The sequence below is a fragment of the Papilio machaon genome, chromosome 14 (genome assembly GCF_912999745.1).
Source record: "Papilio machaon chromosome 14, ilPapMach1.1, whole genome shotgun sequence".
NCBI classification, from domain to species: Eukaryota; Metazoa; Arthropoda; class Insecta; order Lepidoptera; family Papilionidae; genus Papilio; species Papilio machaon.
Genome location: NC_059999.1, coordinates 2,288,656 through 2,310,237, shown reverse-complemented (window position 1 = coordinate 2,310,237; position 21,582 = coordinate 2,288,656). Strand labels below are relative to the sequence as shown.

Sequence of the window (21,582 nt, the reverse complement as noted above, 5' to 3'; positions counted from 1 at the left end):
TAAGTTTGTTGTAGTTCTCATATTTAGATTATTATCAATTTAAATTAATTTTGGACACTTTGTATATTTCAATAGTAATTATTATTATTATTTTGTAAAATGCTATTGCTGTTGCATAATCTTGCAATAACCTTTTTTTGTAATATGTGTTGCGTTATTTAATATTTGTGGACGCCAAGTAAGTAAAAGCATTAAATTTAAAGACATAATAAATTTAATGTAATCTGTCGACGGATTTAAAATATGAGGGATAATAAATACATTTTACCACGAATTTTTTTACTGCAGTTTATATAATAAATTTACATCGGATATTCTATTTAAAGTGACAGTTATTGAAAAGAAAAAAGTATACTTTTGAGATGAGAGTAACCTAAAACTTTTTTACATAATGTAAAATTCGCAGTTACTATCAATGGATTTCGCAAGCCTCTCAAAAATTATAAGAGAAAAAGTTTAGTAGTTCATTTGGTTTGCTGTAAATTACGATGTTTTATTCTTTTAACATGGTTTTTGTTAAATTTTTTTGATCGTCGGAGAAACGGTATCAAGTAAGATGATGGTAACGGACAATTCGGAGTCAGTCGGCTGTGACAAATGAACGCGGACGTCGTAGGAGCCTTGACACCAGTTTCTTTGTCTATAAGGGTTGTGTTACTTCATTGTGACCACCGCAGTTGTCTTATAATGATAGAGATTATTTAGTTTTTTACTTTAACCAAAACTTAGAACACGACATAAATATGTTATTGAATAATAATCCGTGGAGTATACAAGAGGGGTGGCCAGGATCAAGTAGGAGTACGGGAATTTATTTTTTTATATCATAAGGTGGCAAACGAGCGTGCGGCCACCTGAATTCGCCGAAATAGAGAAGCGACCGCCGTTCTTAGACACGATGCGTGAGATATTAAAATTGTCAAGTATCGAGGTCTTACACAAGTTACAAAGAGATTGGGAAATGTAGAAATGAGTTTTATAAATCAAACATTCCGTGATTACTCTTAGAATTTTACAGAATAAATGATATTATTATAAGAATCTTTGTTGACGGGAAAAACCTGTGATTTTATCCTACTTATTAAAATTCATACTATGTTGCTCGTGTTTGTATTATATTCTAATAGCAATTGAATCTCGGATTTATAGAAATGTCATTGAATTCGACCATTGTATTGTTATCTGACGATCGAACACAAATCTGACAAGGGAGGAAAAGTAGCACAGAAAGTGAATGTCAAAATTTAAATAAATTACAATTTTGACATGCCTACGACGTGTCGGGAAGCGACGTATGAACGCCCAACGATGTTTATGATGGAAGATCAGAAGGTTACAGTTGAGGAAGGTAAGAGAGATTATTCTGCTAATACGGCAGGTATTTTATTATTTTACTCTGTGCAGATTCTTATAATTTGAATACTATAAACTATCTCAAAAGGGCATTGATGACATAAATAAGACAAACTTAAGTATTAGTCAAATGTTCCGTGAAGGTTTTAATGCGTACTAAAAATTTCTCAGAATGCGTGAATTATTGGGAATTTTGTATACTGAAATATGACGAAACTACGGTTCAGTTAAACATAAACTATAGTTCTAATTAAGAGTTGTCTGCTGTCATGTCTATATAACCAATCTTAGAGCCAGTTCACAATTTCCCTAAATAACAGATCTGAAAAGTCAACAGCTAAAAAATATTTTTTAATAATTTACTTGGGTTTTCAGAGACTGTGTCAATAATTTAATGAGGCATTATTATACCTGCAATAAACAGGGAATACCGAATTAACGTCTATGGCTTTACACATTGTGATTAACATACTTTGCGAGTCGGTGTTGATTTTTTAAATGACTTCTAGTTTATAACGTTTAGATAAAGGAATAGATTAAGATCCTCTTGTGTATGTTACTTTAAACATAACCTAACCGACATGTGTCGTACAAGTGTAAAGTCCTGTCTTAACATTGGCGCAGTAACGATTTATATAAACCGATATTAAGTATTAAAATAATGGACGTTATGAAAATATCTCCTAATTAAAAAAGAGACACATGACGTGAAATTAAATACACAGCAAATGTTAACATCAACAATTACTGCATTGTATCTGCATAGACAATACTATCAGTACACGAATACGTCATATTAGTCAAAGCATCTTAGAGATTTTAATGAGTTTCATATAATTTATACCAAATTTTAGCCCACTTAATACATTTATCTATACAAATATAGATATTATCATTTTATAAAGAATACTTTAGATATGTTTAGTTGTATTACATTCAGTACTCTGTTTTCTTGTGATATGTTACTAATTTTTGATCGTAGCGTTAAAAAAGTAGCAAGAGTATAAAAATACTAAACTAATTACCCACATTATAACATGATTGTATAGTTACAAATGAGTTACAAGTGTTTTACATTGATAACAAAAACAAAAACGTTTATAAAACATTGAAAACGGAGCAGAAACATTTTTTCAAATGTAGGTGACCTTTGTCTCTATCCCGTAAGTTTTGATCTTTATGTGAAATTGAATTAATTTCAATAGATTTGATGTAAAATATTCAAACGTTTGTGCGACAAAAACTGTGATAAGTTTTATTTAATGAATTTGTGTATTTATTCTGTGTGTAATTTTGTAACCCTATCATCTTACGTGAGAGATAAGAGAAGAATTTGGTGTTTAAGCCGTCAATACTAATTTCTGGCACATTCCTAAGTCAGTACTAAAAACAAGAGATGTATAACTCTTCTAAATGGACTAAAAATAATTTTTAAGGATTATCTTTATGATGGATTAGTAAAAAATTGTTAAGAACAGATACAGGATATTAGTATCTAAAGTGCCTCTTTTTAACAATAGGTCTTTCTAATAATTGTTGCAAAATCATTAAGTAATATACAATCATATGCTGAATTGGAATATAGCTACTTCCAGCGAATTTAATGTCATTCGTCACTACAAAAAATAAGAATTTAAACCCATTTTCCGAGTGCATTGTCATGTTTGGGATGTTAAAAGTTACGTGCTTTGTGTGTGCACACAGTGACAACTGGCGGCCACGTTCAATGCCGGGAACTCCCGTGACATTGGCTCAGATAACCATGGGTTTCCACTGGCGAAATATTTGTACAAAAATATACAGTCAACTCTTTCATTCTCTTTGATATGACAGAGATTACAATACGTAGAGGAGTTTTACAAAACATAAATAAATTTCAAATACGTATTTTATTGACAATACTTTGTTTCATGTTTAGGTTAATATGATTAATACAAAAATAATACGTATAACAGCTCTCACCCGCGACTCCGTCCAGGCGCAATTTAAAAAAAATACTCAATTAATACCCTATGTGTTTTTCCAGACAATGTTCTACATCTATGACAAATTTCATCAAGATCCGTTGAAACCGTACTGCAGATACTTTCTAACAAACATCCATCCATTCATCCAAACATTCGCATTTAAAATATTAGTAAGATGACTATTAAATTACATTTTATAAATCAGAAATTGTTTTAGTAATGCTTAATTGTATAATTTTAGTGTTTATGTTGAATACGTAATAATTGGAAAAACATCCTATGACGTATGTAATAATAATGAGTAGACTATGAGTGACGGTGTTGAGATATTGAATCAGTTTGATATAATTGTTTTATTAATGACATTCATCAAAATGAGTTAACGATGCGGCTTAAACAATCAATCGTAAATATTTCTTTAAGTCCAAAGGTTATTTATATACACTAAGGTAACTTAATACATGGTTTACCTATTGTTAATTTCAGTATCAGCTAATTCGATTATTGTGTGTTATATAAAACTCTTAATAATCTATTAAATTACTTTCTTCTCAGTTGCATTTTTAACATATATGTATGTACCTAAGTACTTATATAAATATCTACTATACATAATAACTATGTAGTTATCAACTTCTTTGTCAACTTGTTAAAAATTATGATACTTAATTGTTCCGGATCCAATATGGAATTGCTCACGTAAACGTGTAACACATCGCCTTTTGCAAATTTACTCCCATGTCAAAAACCATTTTAACAATTATTTAAACATGATTTGATTGTAAATATGAGTTATTGTATTATGTACAATAACAATAAATGTCTGTCAGTATTAAATTACCAAGAAATCAACGTATGTCTTGATCAAATTTATTATTATTTTAGGTCGAAAAAATAACAGAAAGGTACCAGAAACCCAACTCAAGAGTCTCTCACGAGGGATTCATAGACATCTAATTACTTATAGGTGTGCTTGTACAAGGTGTTAAATTGTATACATCATGAATTAATTTGAAATCATTATTCAATATTTATAAAGCTTCGTCTTCGGTAGGGTTACTACGTATGCGCGTCATGTTAGAGTAGCGGCAAATTAACGACTTTTACATGTTAATATGCATTAAATTAAACTAAAGATATCAGATTTCAGGAAGACCTATCGGCAGTAGGTCGCCTACCTAGTGACCTATGCCTACTGGTCATTTAATGCATGATATTAATATTAATGATTTAGATTAGAAATATGTCACATTAAAACGCCCTTGCAGGATGATATATGCGTGTATTGCTTTACTTCATCTATATTAATATTGTAAAGAGGAAAGATTGTTTGTTTGTTTGCCCTAAATAGGCTACAAAACTACTAGAACAATTCACTCTTGAGAAGCTACACTATCCCCTGGTGAAATAGGGTATATTTATTTCTATTTTTTTTTTATTCCGTTCGAATGACTCGGATGAAGTAGCGGGAAATTGCTAGTACAGGTTTAAAAAGAACGTAAGTATTAAGATAAGCAAGAAATTTGCTCTCTTGTTCTTTGTATAACATTATATTTAAAGATAGACTTTTTTACTTGTTTTAACTCAGGCCTAAACTATTAATTTTAAAACATCAACAATATTATTGTTTGCAGTTTCTTTATTTGTTGAAATGAACATTGGTACTCGTAACGGCTAGGTAATTCTAACTACAAAGTCAATAAGGTCAAAATTGTAAAGTGAAAGATAGTGGAATCTTTCTTTGTCTTGAAATTTAAAAGTATAGAATGATGTAACAGCATCGCGTAGACAACCGCTATCAAGCGCAGAATCCTCTTTAATCCGCGGCCATAAACGGAAATCTTTCGTTTGAACGCGTTAGCACTATCATTGTATACATCAACTTGTACGTACGTATAGCAATAGCCTTACACATTATCCTTTACGACGAGTTAATGCGAGATGTTGCCGTCAAACATTTAGAGCTTGTTGTATAAAAAAAGGACGTATACGCGGGTGGACCGCGATTTGCGCGCGCGCGCCTCGGGAAATCATTTGGACGCATCGAGCGCTCGAGTCGAACGTCAACTCGAACTAAAGTGACAGTTCCTCTTTTTTTAATTTCAAACTTTCAACGATGTATCCACATTTATACAGCTTTAAAAATAAAGCCGATGTGCCATAGTGGGATACGTTTAATCTAGGACGATGTTTGGAAACAACGAAAGGTGTTTGAATCGTTTCACGAAAACTCTGAAGATATTACGATTTTTAATGCTGCAGTTAGTTTTACCAATGCAAGGAACTGTTTGGATTTTAATGTGATTAATAAAAAAACAACAATACGTGAATTATATTAGTGTAAATACTCCGCTGTGATAATTAACATAAACAGTAGTAAAATAAAAACGTTTCCAAGATGATGTCCAAAAAGCAACTGGCTTGTATGCTGGCCCTGCATATCGTTTATCTTCTTGTCGGTGCGAGTATTTTCTACCACATCGAAAGTCCCGTAGAATTGGCGCAAAGAGCCGAAGAAAAACTGGAAAGACTTGAAATCCAAAGTAAGTCCATTGCCATTTGTTTATTTATCATTCCTACACTCGCAGCGACCTTAGCTGTCAATCGCTACATTAGAAATTATATCCTTTTTAATGTACCAGCTCCATCTAATTGCTCTTTGTTCCTTAGAATAAAACAACTTTGTAACTAGTTGAAATACCTAAAACCAATATTTTTTAAGGACGGTATTTACAAAATATTTAATGACGTGAAGCAAAATCTAGTTTAATAACATCCTATGTTTTTAAACGAAAATTACAATTCTTAGTAAAACCTAGGCTTAATCTTCGAATTTTTTCATAAAGACAGAAATTCAAATTTCGAATTATAGAGCAGCAACGATTAAGCGTAGCAACTCAAGTAAAATTTATTGGTAAAAGATGTAAATTTTCTTTATATTAGAGAACTATTATATTGATGTATATTGCTCTAATCAGATAAGTGAATAAATGTAGTTTCCACCACTGCATACACTTCACTAATGTTTGTTCACATTATCGATCCACTTGATTTAGATTCCATATCTAGTGCAACCGTCCAGTAGACGTGTTATACTCAACAATTAGTACCATTTCATTGATACAAAAGAATCTCGAGTGTACCATCTTGTCTTACATGGTCGATATGTCCTCGTGTATTTAATTGCCAATAAACTATTTGTTTTCTAATCCTCAAAGATTGTTGCCACCTTTCGTGAATGTTACAAATTATTTTTATGACTTACACATTCTTTCGTTTTATCTAATAAGTTGCTTGATAGTTATTCAGTAAACAATATACTAAATTCCGTAATAATGTTTAATGAGAAGAGAGAGTTCTAATTCGTACTATTCTTAAACCGTACCCTTTGCGAAGCTACGGTACGTCCTTAAATACACCAATATCTTCTTTCTGTGCGAAGCCTTCTCCGTCCTTTAAAGATTGGCAACACATCTGCAATTGCAGTTGTCCATTGGTAGCGATCACGTCGGTATTTCGGCGAATACTGGACAAAAACAAATAGTAGTTGACTTTAAGTGGGAAATTTTCGATTTTGATCTTCAATAAATGAGATTAATTTCATCTCCTTTTAGTAACAAAGTAAAGTATAGTAAGTATTGTTATAACTCCCTCCAATAATTTCGGTAATGTTCAGTATAAAAAGAATGATTACCCTGATCAAACTTTTATTATTCAAATACGCGTTAAAACTTAAAAGACGAAAAAAACTTTCATGAATTCTGGACAATGTATAAACAAAGAAGTAGAATTCTGTTCATATAAAACTACTGGTCGACAGAAATAATAAATAGTTCGTTTGTTTTGAACAATAATCATTTCCTTCTCAACTGTAACAAGTCGATGAACGAAAAGTTTAGGTAGTTAAGTTTAGTAGTAAGTTTAGTTAGGTAGGTGTTAATTTCGATTTGATCGAATTGTGTTACAGGATGTATTAAAACAAAAAAAAATATTTTTATTTTAAGTGTTGCTTGTAATTTTACAGTTTCAATATCTTCACAATATTTTATATGTTCCATCATAGGCGATATCCGCCTTTCGTGCTAAAATATAACATCATGCGTCTATTGTTTCGTCTTTTCCACGGCTCTCGATAAAAACTTGAAACAATTGATGTCATAAATAGATTGTTCGCCTTCATTAAACACTAATAGTCCAGTCATTTTAGCTTAAATTAGGTAAGAATCTCGGAATTCGCGATACCCAGCTGTAAGTCTGTAAATACTTGTATATTGACACCCTAAATGTTGTCTCAAAACCTACATATGGTAGGGTGTAAGCAACTATTAAATTTCAAGGTCAAAGGTCACAAAAATCGGTTTTTCGCGCTTTTTTTGGAAATATCTCATTTCCTATGGGTTTTTTGCTATTTATATCTCGTATCAATATTGTAGAATACAAAATTCTCTACAAATTTTGTTTAAATTTTTTTTTTATACGGTGAACCGTTTTCGAGATAGAGAGCGGAGAGCGCGCGGTCACAGCATCACTTCAGCCTCCGGTCGAAAACGCGCCATATAGTTGATGAACTATCAATAAACCAATTATTATAAATATTTGTCAAATTAATTAATTACTGACAAATTTGGATGAACTAGCTGCAGCATTTAAGGAAGAAAATTGTTCGGCCCAGAAATTATTAGAGAGTGGAACTCAAACCTTATTGGCAGTCTATAATGCTCCGAAATCTGTGAAAAGTTTCGATCATCTTCGTTACATGCATTACGTCAAGTCTACAAAACTTAATAAACCAGTGCAGCTTTCAAATATTCCACCAACAAGTGCAGCTGCTCATCAACATTTCAACCGTGTATATTATCAAGTTCAAACTTGGTTAGGACGTGATTTGGAACCCCAGGTATGGGGTTGGGCAATGCGAAACGATTTTCTGGAGCCTATCATGACAATTTACCACCTGCTCCAGAAAATTTGCTAAATACAATTTTCTGCAACTGCAAGAGTGGTTGTGGTTCGCGATGCGGATTCAGGAAAGCGGGCTTGCAATGCTCTTTAACTTGTGGCCAATGTAATGGGCAAGCTTGTCTCAATGCTCTACCATATCAGAGCCACATTAACGAAGATGGAACCTTTGACCCAGAAATCATGGAAGAACTTGAGACAAATGTCGTTGAAGAGGATAATGAAGACCAGTTTGAAATTTACCGGCAGCCAGAAGACGACGATGAAGAGGAAGAAGATGATTAAAATTATAAATTGTAGTTTTTGTACCCTTTATTCCATTTTTTTACTTTCAATAAAAATTAATGTATTCAATGATATTTTTAATAAAAAGATTAATTCATAATTTATTCGTTTTTTTTTTCATCATGTAAGAAGTCATTAATATTAATTAGGTTAAAATTCAAATAAAATTCCTATATTTTCATTAACAATTCTGCAATTACATGGGCAGGTAAGTGTTGTTAAATAAATTATTACTAAATGAAAAATGGATAAGTTAGGAAAAAATGATAAAGTAGAATATAATAGTTAACAAAAAATTTACAAATATTTATAATAATTGATTTATTGATAGTTCATCAACTATATGGCGCGTTTTCGATCGGAGGCTAAAGTGATGCTGTGACCGCGCGCTCTCCGCCCTCTATCTCGAAAACGGTTCACCGTATAAAAAAAATTTTTTAAACCAAATTTGTAGAGAATTTTGTATTCTACAATATTGAAAAGAAATACGAACACCAAAAACCCATAGGAAATGAGATATTTCCAAAAAACGCGCGAAAACCCGATTTTGGTGACCTTTGACCTTGAAATTTAATAGTTGCTTACACCCTACCATATGTAGGTTTTGAGACAACATTTAGGGTGTCAATATACAAGTATTTACAGACTTACAGCTGGGTATCTCGAATTCCGAGGTGAACTTACTAAAATGACTGGACTATAAGTGCAGTTGTTTACAAGGAATACTAGAAATTACAGAAAAATGATCTTCTCTGATTAAATTGGTACTGTAAAAATGCTTCTAAAAATATAGCAACGGAAAAACCGTAAATTTTGGGGGATTTTCATATTTAAAATAAAAAAAACTATGGATTCTTAAGAGATGATTTATAACTATGAATAAAGTTTCCAGTATATAATAAATTAATAAAAGAAATGCTATGTTTTCAAACACTTCTTATCTAGATAATTCAGAGAAATGCAAATAATATTATCTCGCTACGTTATAACCTAAACGGGGATTTATGTGATCTCGCTGTTTGTTTCTCCATTTTGAAGAAATTCATTATATTTATAACACTAATATAACTGTAATATAAATAATGATAACAATAAAACTTAAGACAAGTCATTAGTTAGCCATATGCTGTGGTGGTTTTTATATGTTGTAATCTTTTTTCTTACTTCTTTTATAAAGCTCCAAATATGTCCCATATTCAATGAAAAAAATAACGTCCTTTTTCGTCAAATAAAATAAAATTATTATAAAAATAAAAATATACATGTTTTTAAGCTGACATCATCAACGTTTCGCAAATTTTTAATTACAATTTTAATACATATTTTTTTATTTGCAAAATTTACAAAAAGGTTTTATTCTATCTTAGTTTTTTTTAAACTTAATTTATTTTTAATAATTTTTCCCCAATTTCCCCATTCTTTAAGTATATATGCTGTATTTATATGGTTATTTCTTTCTAGGTCATTCAGTAGATTGATTCCAGGTCAATAAGATTTTAGATGTTCTTGCATTTGTTATGTTTTCGTTACTGGCTTCTCTCGCACATCATATTTAATTTTGGAATAGTCTTAACATTCTTTCATCAGTCAATCTGTCTACATCAATTGAGATGAAATGCAGATACTTTATTAGGATTAAATTAAGAACGAGTAGAGTGAAATTAGGTCATCTTATTTTAGCTCCGTATAAAACATCACTACTAAGATTTAAAAACTATCGCAATAAGCTATGATATCTTATATATGATTTAAAAAATACTATTTTAATTCTTTTAACGACTTATTTTGAGTATATATTACAGCATAATTTGTAAATTCAAAATCTACTAGTCTTCTAGTTATTTAAAAAAAAAAATGGGACCCATCTGCAAGCACTTCCTTTCGATTAAAATATTTTTTATCAAAATCGGACCACCAGGGGCGGAGTTTCGCGGTAACACACATAAAAAAAATACAGTCGAATTGATAGCCTCCTTCTTTTTGAAGTCGGCTAAAAAGGAACGAAAATTACAACTATAACTTTAAAGTAAAATACAATTTTACTGATAAGTAGCCATTATCAATTTCATTACTTGATTTTATACTAAAGGAAGAAAATAACTAAAAGCAATTACGTATTGTGTAGAATTTTCTATGCGTTATTTACGACAGGGATGAACCTCAAGATAATCCATAGCTCGTGCTGGTTAAAACTTTTACACGGCTAATAAAATTAACATACTTTATATCTTGTTTACGATACTCTGATAGCGTAATAAATGTGTAGAGATATTGTTTGGATTAGCAACTAATTTCCTATTGAACTATAGAGCTTTCTGTATCCTTTAACGAGATTTACGTGTTTTTAGAGATTTAGCCTCTATATTATTTACATTTTATAACATACTTATATAACTACTAACTGTCGCCCGCCACTCCGTCCGCGAGCAGTTAAAAAAAAAAATGAAAAATAGATGTTGGCCGATTCTCAGACCTACTGAATATGCTTACAAAATTTCATGAGAATTGGTCAAGCCGTTTCGGAGGAGTACGGTGACGAAAACTGTGACACGAGAATTTTATATATTAGACTAGTGTATTAAATTAATCGTTAAAACAAATGAAACTTTAGATATTAAAATGTGATCGTTTATGTTGTTGTTATTTTTTAAATTTTTACATACTGTTTGGAACTTTGTAGCCAGGTGTAGTCGAGTTACTAAATAAAGATCATACACTTCCAGCTTATGTATATGAAAAAAAAAAAAAAGAAAACAAAACAATAAAATATTTGTAGAAAAGAATCGTAAATGAATACGAATTCACATAAACCTTACGTAAACAAGTAGTTAGTAGAGTTTAATAAAATTCACGTGTTTTCTTTTATAACACACAAACTAATGTTATTTTCATCACATGTAAGAATTAAATGTTCAAAAAGTATTAATAACGATACTAGATTTTTCCTGCGTTGTTTTCTTCTTTAAGAACAAAATTTTAATGACTATTTTTATAGTCATTGAAAATTTGTTCAGTGAATAGAAACAAAATTTGATAGACATAGAAAAGATAAAACATAGAACTCTAAAAAGTAATTTCCAATTTTATTTTTCTTCTTCATTTTAAAAATCATTATTTTACGGATTAAGAAATCTTTACTTCCTTAATAAGAATTACAATTCACTTAATTATTTTTTATTAACTAAATTTTTTAGGTTTAGGTAGCATAGTTTTTTTTTGTTTAGGTTATATTTTTTTTCGTTTTCGTTGATGTACTAACGAAAAAATCATTCAATGTAACGGTGTAAAACTATTTCTATTTTATATCTATATTTATCATTAGTTATTTGTACTGTACCTAACTATATTTATTTATATCTCAGTATTTTCTCGTAATTATTATTAAAAAATATTTTGCGTAAATTATATATATAAATGCCATACTCATTCATTGTGTATGTCATGTCACTGATTCTATAAAAATAAATATGTGAGAAATACAAATTACTGGCAATTATAGTTATACGTTAAAATAACTAAACATTTCCTGAGATCACTGACACATTGAAAGAAACGTAATTCTAAACAATTAAACAAATATTGTTGGGACATTTATTTGTTTAGTTACAAATAACAAAAGATGTTCAATGGGCAATTACGTGACAGACGGTTTGCGTGAAAAGAAACATTTCCTTCAATATTGCCTAAGTGTTGAACAATAAGCGCTTCAGTATTTGTAGTATTGTTGAACAGAAGTATTGTTGTAACTAAGATATGCAGTACAACAATTATAATGTATAAGACTCCTAATACCTATGTAACAAAGAAATTAATGTTGCAATTTAAATAATGAGGTAGTTAATATTCCTGTTACACAAAGACGAAATGCGTATGAAGTTTTAATCGATATCCATTGTAATATTAGTTAGTCATCAAGAAATCATTTAATGAAGAATATAATCTAAACGATCAATTTTATTAAATTAAACTTTGTTTACATATGATATGAACACGATAGAGCTTCAAAGTGTAAAAATTGCGTGGCGCAATCAAATTGTTCGAGTTAAACACACTGTTAGTCTCAAAATTTCTTAACATAAACGGTAATAAATACTTGCATTAGATTTATGGATAGGATTAGCAAAATAGGCTCGATTACCTTAAATTCATAAGTCGGTCATGTTCGAGGTTCACCGTAAACAAGTTTCCTCTGCATGCTAAAGCGTTAGAAACATATGCTTATTATATCCACGATAAATATTGCTGTGGTTCGTAAACATATTCATGATATGGCGATATACTAAATATACCCATTTATCTACTTTGTTCGCGCGGAATTAAAAATAAACTTAATAAGTAGCCTATTTGATCTTTCAGACTATGTTCTACATCTGTGTCAAATTTCATCAAGATACGTTGAACTATTTCGATTTTACTTTCTAACAAACATCCTTCCATCCATCCTTTAAACTTTCGCATTTATAATATTAGTAAGATATATAAATTTATGAGTAAATAAACACTCTCAATAGACAAACACATTTTATGTGTTATATACTGAAAAATTGCTTTTGTGCTACTTTCAAATTCAATTGTACTTTTGTCTTAAACAACGTATGATTTAATGTAACGATCTTAAAATAAAATAGTATTGTTTTTATTTTGTTATTCAATTGTTTTTTACCTAGAAATTTCTACAGTTAGAAAAAAGCCACAATTTTTCCTGTGGCTAATCGCTAGCTAAGAAGGACGAACAGCGCGTGTGTTGTTTACAATTTCATGCGGAAATTAAAGTGAAATAAATATTATCATTCCGAAGTAGTGTCATCAGGAAGACATAAGGAAAAGTCGACGCCGACGCTCAACAAACGGACGTCCTCCCAAGTTCGCTGTCCACTGAATCTTTGATGATTTATGCGCTTTGAGATTCAATTTTCCTCTACTTTTTTCGTTTGGTCTGTTTTTATTAACCGTGTACAATAAATGTTTCGCACAAAATACAAGATATCGACCGTTATGGTAGCTACTAATGTTAAATTATTAACCGTTGGTTTCTGAGACCAAAATCTCTGTATAGAACATATCGTCATCCCTCTCATTATCTTTGACAAAATATAGATAGAATATGGTTTTGGTCGCGGAAGCCCAGTCTAAATAATGTTTTTTTTGTGCGGAAAATTTACTGTTATATCTTTTTAAAATTTAAGACTCCTTCTTTGATCATAAAACAAGGTAGTCTGGTGGCGTTTTTATGCGACAGTTTTAAAATTTTTTTTAAATTTGAAGTTGTATATCGTTTACTATAGCGTGTAAAACCTTGCAGGTATTACCCAATTACAGTTTTGTATTTTGTTTATGTTACACGATCATTTGTGACATCGCCAACTCTTTAGAGAAGATAGAATAAAATTTTCTTCAAGATTATCTGAAGGAAAATCGTGTCAAAAGATAATTCAGCGTTTTTATTTGGCGTTTTGGCGACACTGGGTATTCTTATCGCTCTATGCTTTGCCCTAAATTTAAAGTTTTTATATTATAAGATGGCAAACGAGCAAGCGTTCACCTGAATTTGCCAAAACGGCAGCGCGGGAGGAGACGTACAGAAAAAGAATATTTCTTCTTCCTATGCGTCCACTCTTCCATCAAATCGGAGTGGATTTTTAGCCTTCTTCCTCTTCCCATCCTTTCCTTATAAGAAAATGGTGGGAAGAGAAATAAGGCTAAAAAAGGAATCCGGCACCACACTCATCGGGAAAAACTCCGATTGCTCCGAGCGAGCCGTTTCGTGCAACAGATATTGTTTTTTCTGGCGTCTACCACTATTTGGTTGTCGCGTCAAGTATAAATAAATTTGCCATAATCATGTTCGCACATTTTAAACTTAATAAAATGGTGTTTTGAGAGAAGAAAAGTGTGGCAATTGAACTTGAAAATTTTCCACGCCGGAAATCATTGAAAATCTTCAATTTTATACTGTAGGAAAGAGGAAAATGGTTAACTATGAAAACCGAGACTATAATTGTATTATAATATGACCGTCACCATCTTGTAAGCAAATATCATTGGCCTCCGTCCACAATGCTTCGTGATCTCAAAATTAGTGTTTTCATTCGTCACGTCACAACTACACCAAGTGACAAATACACGTAAATAGCCTAACAATTGAGTTTCAAATTTGTTAATATCCCGATTTTTGAATACGGTAGCTTCCGGCTAACTTAAGGCTGGTCTACGAAGGATATGAGAAACAGTCATCGCAAACAAATTCAATGGACTTCCGAAAAACATAGAAGTTTCTGTAATGTAGAAAATATAATTGTAAACTAAGTCAATTGTTGTAGGATTCGAAGATGCAACAACATAAGCCCACAGAAAAGCGACAATTTATAGAAATTTATTACTTACCGTGCGTTTCTGAGAACACAATCCCCGTTTAATACATATACCAAAGGGTGTTTGTTTGAGACTTTTCAGACTTTGTATGCTTTAGTTGTTGTGAAATCTTGTAGTGTCTTTGTTATTGAGGTGTCGATCACCTTCTCCTTTTCAATTCTTTGCTGGATAAAAATACTCTTCTTTATAATTCTACATTTGCGAATATTGAATGAAACTACGTGACCGCTGTTAACAAGGCCCTTTTTGATCGTCAAACATTGTAGTTGGTTATAACGTTCACACAGTATCTAGTTAAGGTTCCGCTGCGGTTACGGAAATCATTAGCGGTTTCGATACCGCCGCTGTACATTGAAAGACTTTTATAGAGCGTTTGAAAAGAAGGAGCGGCCCAGCATCGCCGTCGATTGATTAACATCAAACGGACATAAAATCGATTTACGACATCGCGTCAATTCAATCGGCCAATAATGGATAACGGTTGAAGGTCGAACTCACTGTCAAGATTATCCGACATCCAACTAATAACTTTTTTGTTTTTATAATTTTTATAGAAATTATGCTATGATAAATATTATAATAATTTCATTGAAATTACTTTTACTGACGAACACAGAATCGTTAATTGATCACTAAATGATACCTTTAGTGGAAAAAGGGAGACCACTTAACTGCACTGCTAACATACTCAGGTACGGCACTTAATTTTTAGATTTTTAATCCTTCTGCTCTACTATGGTAATTTAATTTTTCTTTCTGGCAAAGTCAAAGTTATGTTACTTAGTAACTTAGTTTAGATTCCTAGGTGGGGGTTTTCCAAGTGACCATTACGACTCTATAACAGTAATTTATAAAATTTCCAAAGGTATGGACGATGAGTAAATATTCTATTAAGGTTATAAAATTAATTTTAATTACTTTATAAGTAATTATTGATTGATTTTATAACACTTGCGGTTTTTATTCATAAAATAAAATTTTAACTCTCGATGTTGATTAGCAATTAAAAATCAATGAATTTGATCGTCTATTGTTATTTTATAAATTGATAAATGGAAACTTGTTAATGTTAAACGACATTACAGCTTAGTGCTTAATCTTACTAATATTATAAATGCGAATGTTTAGATGGATGGATGTTTGTTTGAAGGTATCTCCGTAACGGCTCAACGGATTTTGATGAAATTTGGCATAGATGTGAAACATAATCTGGAAGAACACATAGGCTACTTAAAACGTTTGTTTTTTATATTTCCGCGCGAACGGAGTCGCGGGTGAGAACTGTTAATAATATAAATTAAAATGTTATCTGTTTACATAAATGTTAAAATTTTGCGAAATATTCCAATTTTAGATAGAAATTAAATAATTACGTTTTATTTACTGTTTTACTGAAGAAAAAAAGAAATAGCTTCATTCTTGATCACAACTATTAAAATCAAATACAGTCGAACCTGAATACTCGAGAGGCTAAGGAACGGCGATATTTTTCCTGGTTGATGGTGTTCCAATGTTCCAATGTTCAAATGGTTCCTATCTAACTAACCCAAGTTTCTCGCAAACGGAGGTCATCCGTCAAGACCGCACAATGACTCTCGCTTAGGTTCGATATCTCAATGGGCATGATTATTGTACCTACTAGTATCTTGGAGTTATTAATTAATTATAGAGATAGAAAGAGTTCACAAAAAATGACTATGCAATTTGCGTTGGTTCAACCATAAAATTCACGTCTGTAAAAAAGCAATTCGTACTAATTAACGCCCTCTCAGTAAATTCGTCGTGATTCCACAATTATTGCCGTACTTTGTTTAACGAGATCCTCACGAAATAGTAAATGCGGAGATGTTCGTGCGACAATTTTGTAAATGAAAACTGCAAATAATAGCAACGACTACAGTGTTGGCGCTAGATTTTTATTAGTATCTTAATAATATTATAAATGCGAAAATTTAGATGGATGGATGTTAGAAAATATCACCAGGATCTTTATAGTCACGATAAGCTGCCGCCTACGACTCCGTCCCCATGGAAAAAAAAATTGAAGGAATGAGATGTTTTATTATATTGGACTTAACATCCAAGTCCAATATAATAAAACATCTCATTCGGTTTTTAAAAAGTTGAACTAGTACTAGATGTATTAACTGCCAGTATTTTTATGACAGGTATATATAATTATGTATTTTTGTCATTCCAGATCTCTTATACGAGAACTACATCCCAAATGATCCTGAGAAGCAGGATAGTATACTGCGAAAGCTGTCGGATTATTGCGGCAAGTCCATGTTCAACTACACCACAGAAGATGAAGAGCCACCATTTAAATGGGACTTCTACCATTCATTCTTTTTCTCCTACACCGTCGTCAGTACTATTGGTAAGATTCTTTAACCCATGCTGATTGCATTTGTTTTCTTTCTCACATTTTATGCAAAGAAGAACAAACGCCTCTCATCATGATCATTATCATAATAGGATTTAGATCCTCGAGTGGACCCGGGTCTGATCCAGTAAATTTTTTCATGTCGGTCTACTTTGGCCTATTGTTTCCAACCAATACATTTAAGATCTCGTTCCACATTATAGAGCCATCTCAATTTCTTTGTCCGAGTAGTAGTAGATGTTAACGCGCCTTTACATTCATATTATTTTAAATGAGCGCTAAAATGTGGTTTTAATAATGTAACGAAACTAAGGAAAAAAGTAAATATACTTATGTCAGAAAATACATTATTATAATACCACATTTTACTATGTACAAAAATTAGATGTAAGTGATAGATAAACAGTCTGTTTCCACTGCTGAAAATTTGCATAACAACAAAATTTTCATCTATCTAATTCTCTAAGAAATCACAGAGATAACATGTTTTTAGATATGTATATCGGCAGTGAGATGTATATGATTTTTTTCAGGCGTGTTTTTATTTATTTCAGGATACGGTAATTTATCTCCAACAACACATTTGTCGCGAATCCTGATGATATTTTACGGACTGTTTGGTATACCGATCAATGGTATTCTTTTAGCAAATCTCGGCGAATATTTTGGATTACAGGTAATTTTTATACCTTATATATCAATAGGACACTACCTAATTTATTCTGTTGATTTTAAATAACAGTTGGAAGTATAAAACCTTTTTGTACATCTTTTTTTAAATTATTCACGCTCTTATTAAAGAAACCCCATTTATAAGATTATTTTCATTTTTTGGAAGAATTTATAATCAGTTAATAATTGTTACGCACTCCATCCTATTAATATTGAACATGTGTTTCAAAATTTTCTTAAGTAGAAAAACTTTAATTAAGGTCTGATGGTTTTGTAACAATTATTGTAAGCTAAGATTGTAAGTATTGTATCGTGAGCAAAAGGAAGCGTTCAACTTAGTAACTACCTTCGTGTGATTTAATGATAGGGCTCGTTTTTATATTCCAATTCTTTAATCTTCAGCTTATATCAACATACCGGAAATACAAGAAGAGAAATGAAAAAAGAGCTGACAATTTGGACTACTTCTTCAACAACCTCGGTATGCTGGGACAAATCATGCTGTACTTGATTCCTGGATTTCTTTTCTTCATATTTTTGCCCGCTTGCATCTTCGTAGTATTTGAAGGATGGGATTATGTGGCTGCTGTCTACTATGCATTCGTCACACTGACTACAATTGGATTTGGAGATTTAGTTGCAGGTTGGTATAACAAAATGTATTTTTATAAATTTGACGGCATCCGTCTATACTTTTACTTGTGTTCTGGGTAAATCGAATACTTTTCTTACATTATTAATATGTTATATCACCTTACTCATTTCAGGAACTGTCAACAACGGTTTCAAGTATGGCTACTACTTCACGTACCAGATATTCCTTATTATCTGGATTACCTTTGGCTTAGGATACATTGTCATGTTACTCGGATTTATTACCAGCGGAATGAGATCCGAGCGAATACACAAATTGGAACAGAAATTGGCATACCAGTTAAAATCGACTCAGAGTAAAATATTCCAAGGTTTTACAAAAGACATGGCCAATATAAGGAAGATCATCAACGAAGCAAATCTTTTAAAGTTAAAGGTAAGAACATTATTAACACATAATTATTATACGACTTTTTCAATAAAGAGAAGTTACGCATAATTTAATTACATCTTTTACATTTTATTAAATAATCCCTTTATTTTCAGCCAGTATATGTAGAAGCAGCACCGCAAATTCATAGAAGTGCAAGTTGCCCCATACTTACTTTTGACGTAGAACCAAGAGGGCCGATAGTGAAAAGAAAACGTGCAAACTCAGAAAATATTGCCCTTTCGGCGAGAGACATGCTTCGTATACAATCAGATACAGATTTACTTGGAATTGATAAGGAAAAAACATTTACAGCTTCTGCTATAGTAAAACCAGCAGAGTTATTAGCGAGAGTTGTTAATGTTTTAGGGGGATTCGAAGCGCAACAAGAGAGAGGTGTACATATGTTTGATGATGATCATATACTGGCAACTGAAACCCCGCCTATATTCAGCATAGGGCAAGAAATTTTATCTAGTTCTCCAAAAAGAACAAGAGCCCTAAGTGTTGCTGTACCTAATTATAGAAAAGAATCAGTTTCAAAATTAGATCATGATTTCACTTGGACAAATGGGGATACCGCAGAAAAATACAGAAAAGAGGCCAATATGAGAAGTGGAAAGCTATCGCTTCCCACCAACATTGACTCTACAACCACCGATAAAGTGCAGCCATCAAAAAGTTTATTTTCAAGACTATTCAGAAAACCAAGTGCACACGAAAGTCCTACAGAATATATTAAAAATTCTATGAAAGGCAGAGTTAGTCTAGCGCAAGGTTCTAGTGACAACATTCAAGAAAAAACTAGACGCGGTAGCATGTTCCCATCATTTGGATTTGGAGAATCCTCTCCAGAACACAAAAGCGATGAAAATTCGTACAAAGAAAAAACTAGACGAGGAAGATACAGTATCTTTCAAATGTTTGATTTTAACAAAGACGAAGACGATGAAGCAAAAGCTTATAAGGAAAAGACTAAGCGAGGCCGACATAGCATATTTCCAACCTTTGACTTTTCTGAAGATGAAGATATGGCTGCAGCCAAAGCATATCAACATAAACCAAAAAGGCATAGTATTTTTCCTACTTTTAATTTCAGTGAATATGAGAATACGTCCTCTTTAAACGATTACAAAGAGAAAACTAACTCTGGTAGGCGCAGTATATTTCCTACATTTGATTTCAGCAATCTCGATGAAGACGCTAAACGATACAAAGAAGGAACCAAACGTGGCAGACATAGCATATTCCCAACGTTTGATTTTAGTAACCCCACAAGTAATGACGAGGATGATACAGTCGATGAAGAGGAAGTACAGAAATATCAAAATCGAACACGAAAAGGCCGTCTCAGCCTATTTCCTACATTTGGAAAATCAAAGAAAGATGATGATGATACGCTTCCAGAGAGTTCTGATGAATTAGTCAACTATAAAGAAAAAACACGTCGCGGACGAAGTAGTTTGTTCCCTACATTTGGTAAAGATCGGAAAACTAGCTCACCGTGCGGTAGTACCAGTGATCTTGAAACCAGTATAAGACAATATCAAGACCAAACAAAAAAAGGTAGGAATAGCTTATTTGCAGGCGACATACAAAACTATAGAAATGCTACCGAAGGTGGTCGAAGGAGTCTTTTCTCTGGCGATATAGACGAATACAGAAACATGACTAGACGGGGTCGTCCGAGTTTATTTGATCCTGACGTAGATTTGTCTACTCTATCGGAATCAGCACAAGTAGAAGTCTTGGAACAAACTAGTGTAGCAGACTTACTTCGAGCTTTAGCAGCTTTAGAGACTGCTTCTCAAGTAGCTAACAATACGATCGGGACAGACGGAGTATCTGATAATGGACAAAATAGAAGGCGTGGATCTCTAAGGCCTGATTTTTGTTTACCGCCACTTCCTAGTAGATTCGAAACAGAAGATGTAACAGGGCCAAGACGTAGAAGAGTTTCAGCTAGAGCGGCCGCTCCACAATTTACACCGACCCTTGCTACTGTGGTTGCTGGTGCAGAATTACAAATTACAGCGAAAGCGGCGAGAGAAAACAGAATGTCTATGTTAAATCAGCCTCCGCCACCATACACTGAGAGTACACAAGAAGAGCCACAACAACCAAGGACTAGGAGATATTCGCCAGCTCCAACTGATTTAAGCCGTTCTAGTGGTCCCGTGCCTAGACTTTTTTCAAGAATACGTAAAGAAAGTACTTCCAGCCCCGAATCTAGTTCAAGGCGAGGCAGTTTAACGGATATTGTAATTGATAGCGGTAGTAGTAGTACGAGTAAAGATAAAACATAGTCTTAAATACGTGCCTTTTTAGTGCAATTTTACTTTTAAGTAGTATTTAAGGTCTATATTTAGTACCAAGCCGTCCATTTTTAAAGTTGCATTGTAACATTCCAAAATTTTACAATAATTGCCTGTTACATTGTGAGAGTGTTGTGTCGTGTTGTATTTTATAAAAAGGTTGTAATTTTAGTACAATTTAAAATTTCTATTTAATATACTTATTTATTATTATTATTGTAAGTAAAACACAAATTATATGTGATATGT

The 21,582-nt window shown here is 32.2% G+C and overlaps 1 protein-coding gene across 1 annotated transcript; it reads left to right on the top strand.

Moving 5' to 3' along the window:
* Positions 1 to 5,426: 5,426 nt before the first annotated feature.
* LOC106719813 (open rectifier potassium channel protein 1) lies at positions 5,427 to 21,460 on the top strand. Its single transcript, XM_014514255.2, has 6 exons — positions 5,427 to 5,863; positions 17,137 to 17,316; positions 17,877 to 17,998; positions 18,397 to 18,637; positions 18,762 to 19,024; positions 19,135 to 21,460. The coding sequence occupies exons 1-6, from the start codon at positions 5,719 to 5,721 to the stop codon at positions 21,322 to 21,324; spliced, it is 3,141 nt and encodes a 1,046-aa protein (XP_014369741.2). The 5' UTR covers positions 5,427 to 5,718; the 3' UTR covers positions 21,325 to 21,460.
* The last annotated feature ends 122 nt before the right edge of the window (positions 21,461 to 21,582 follow it).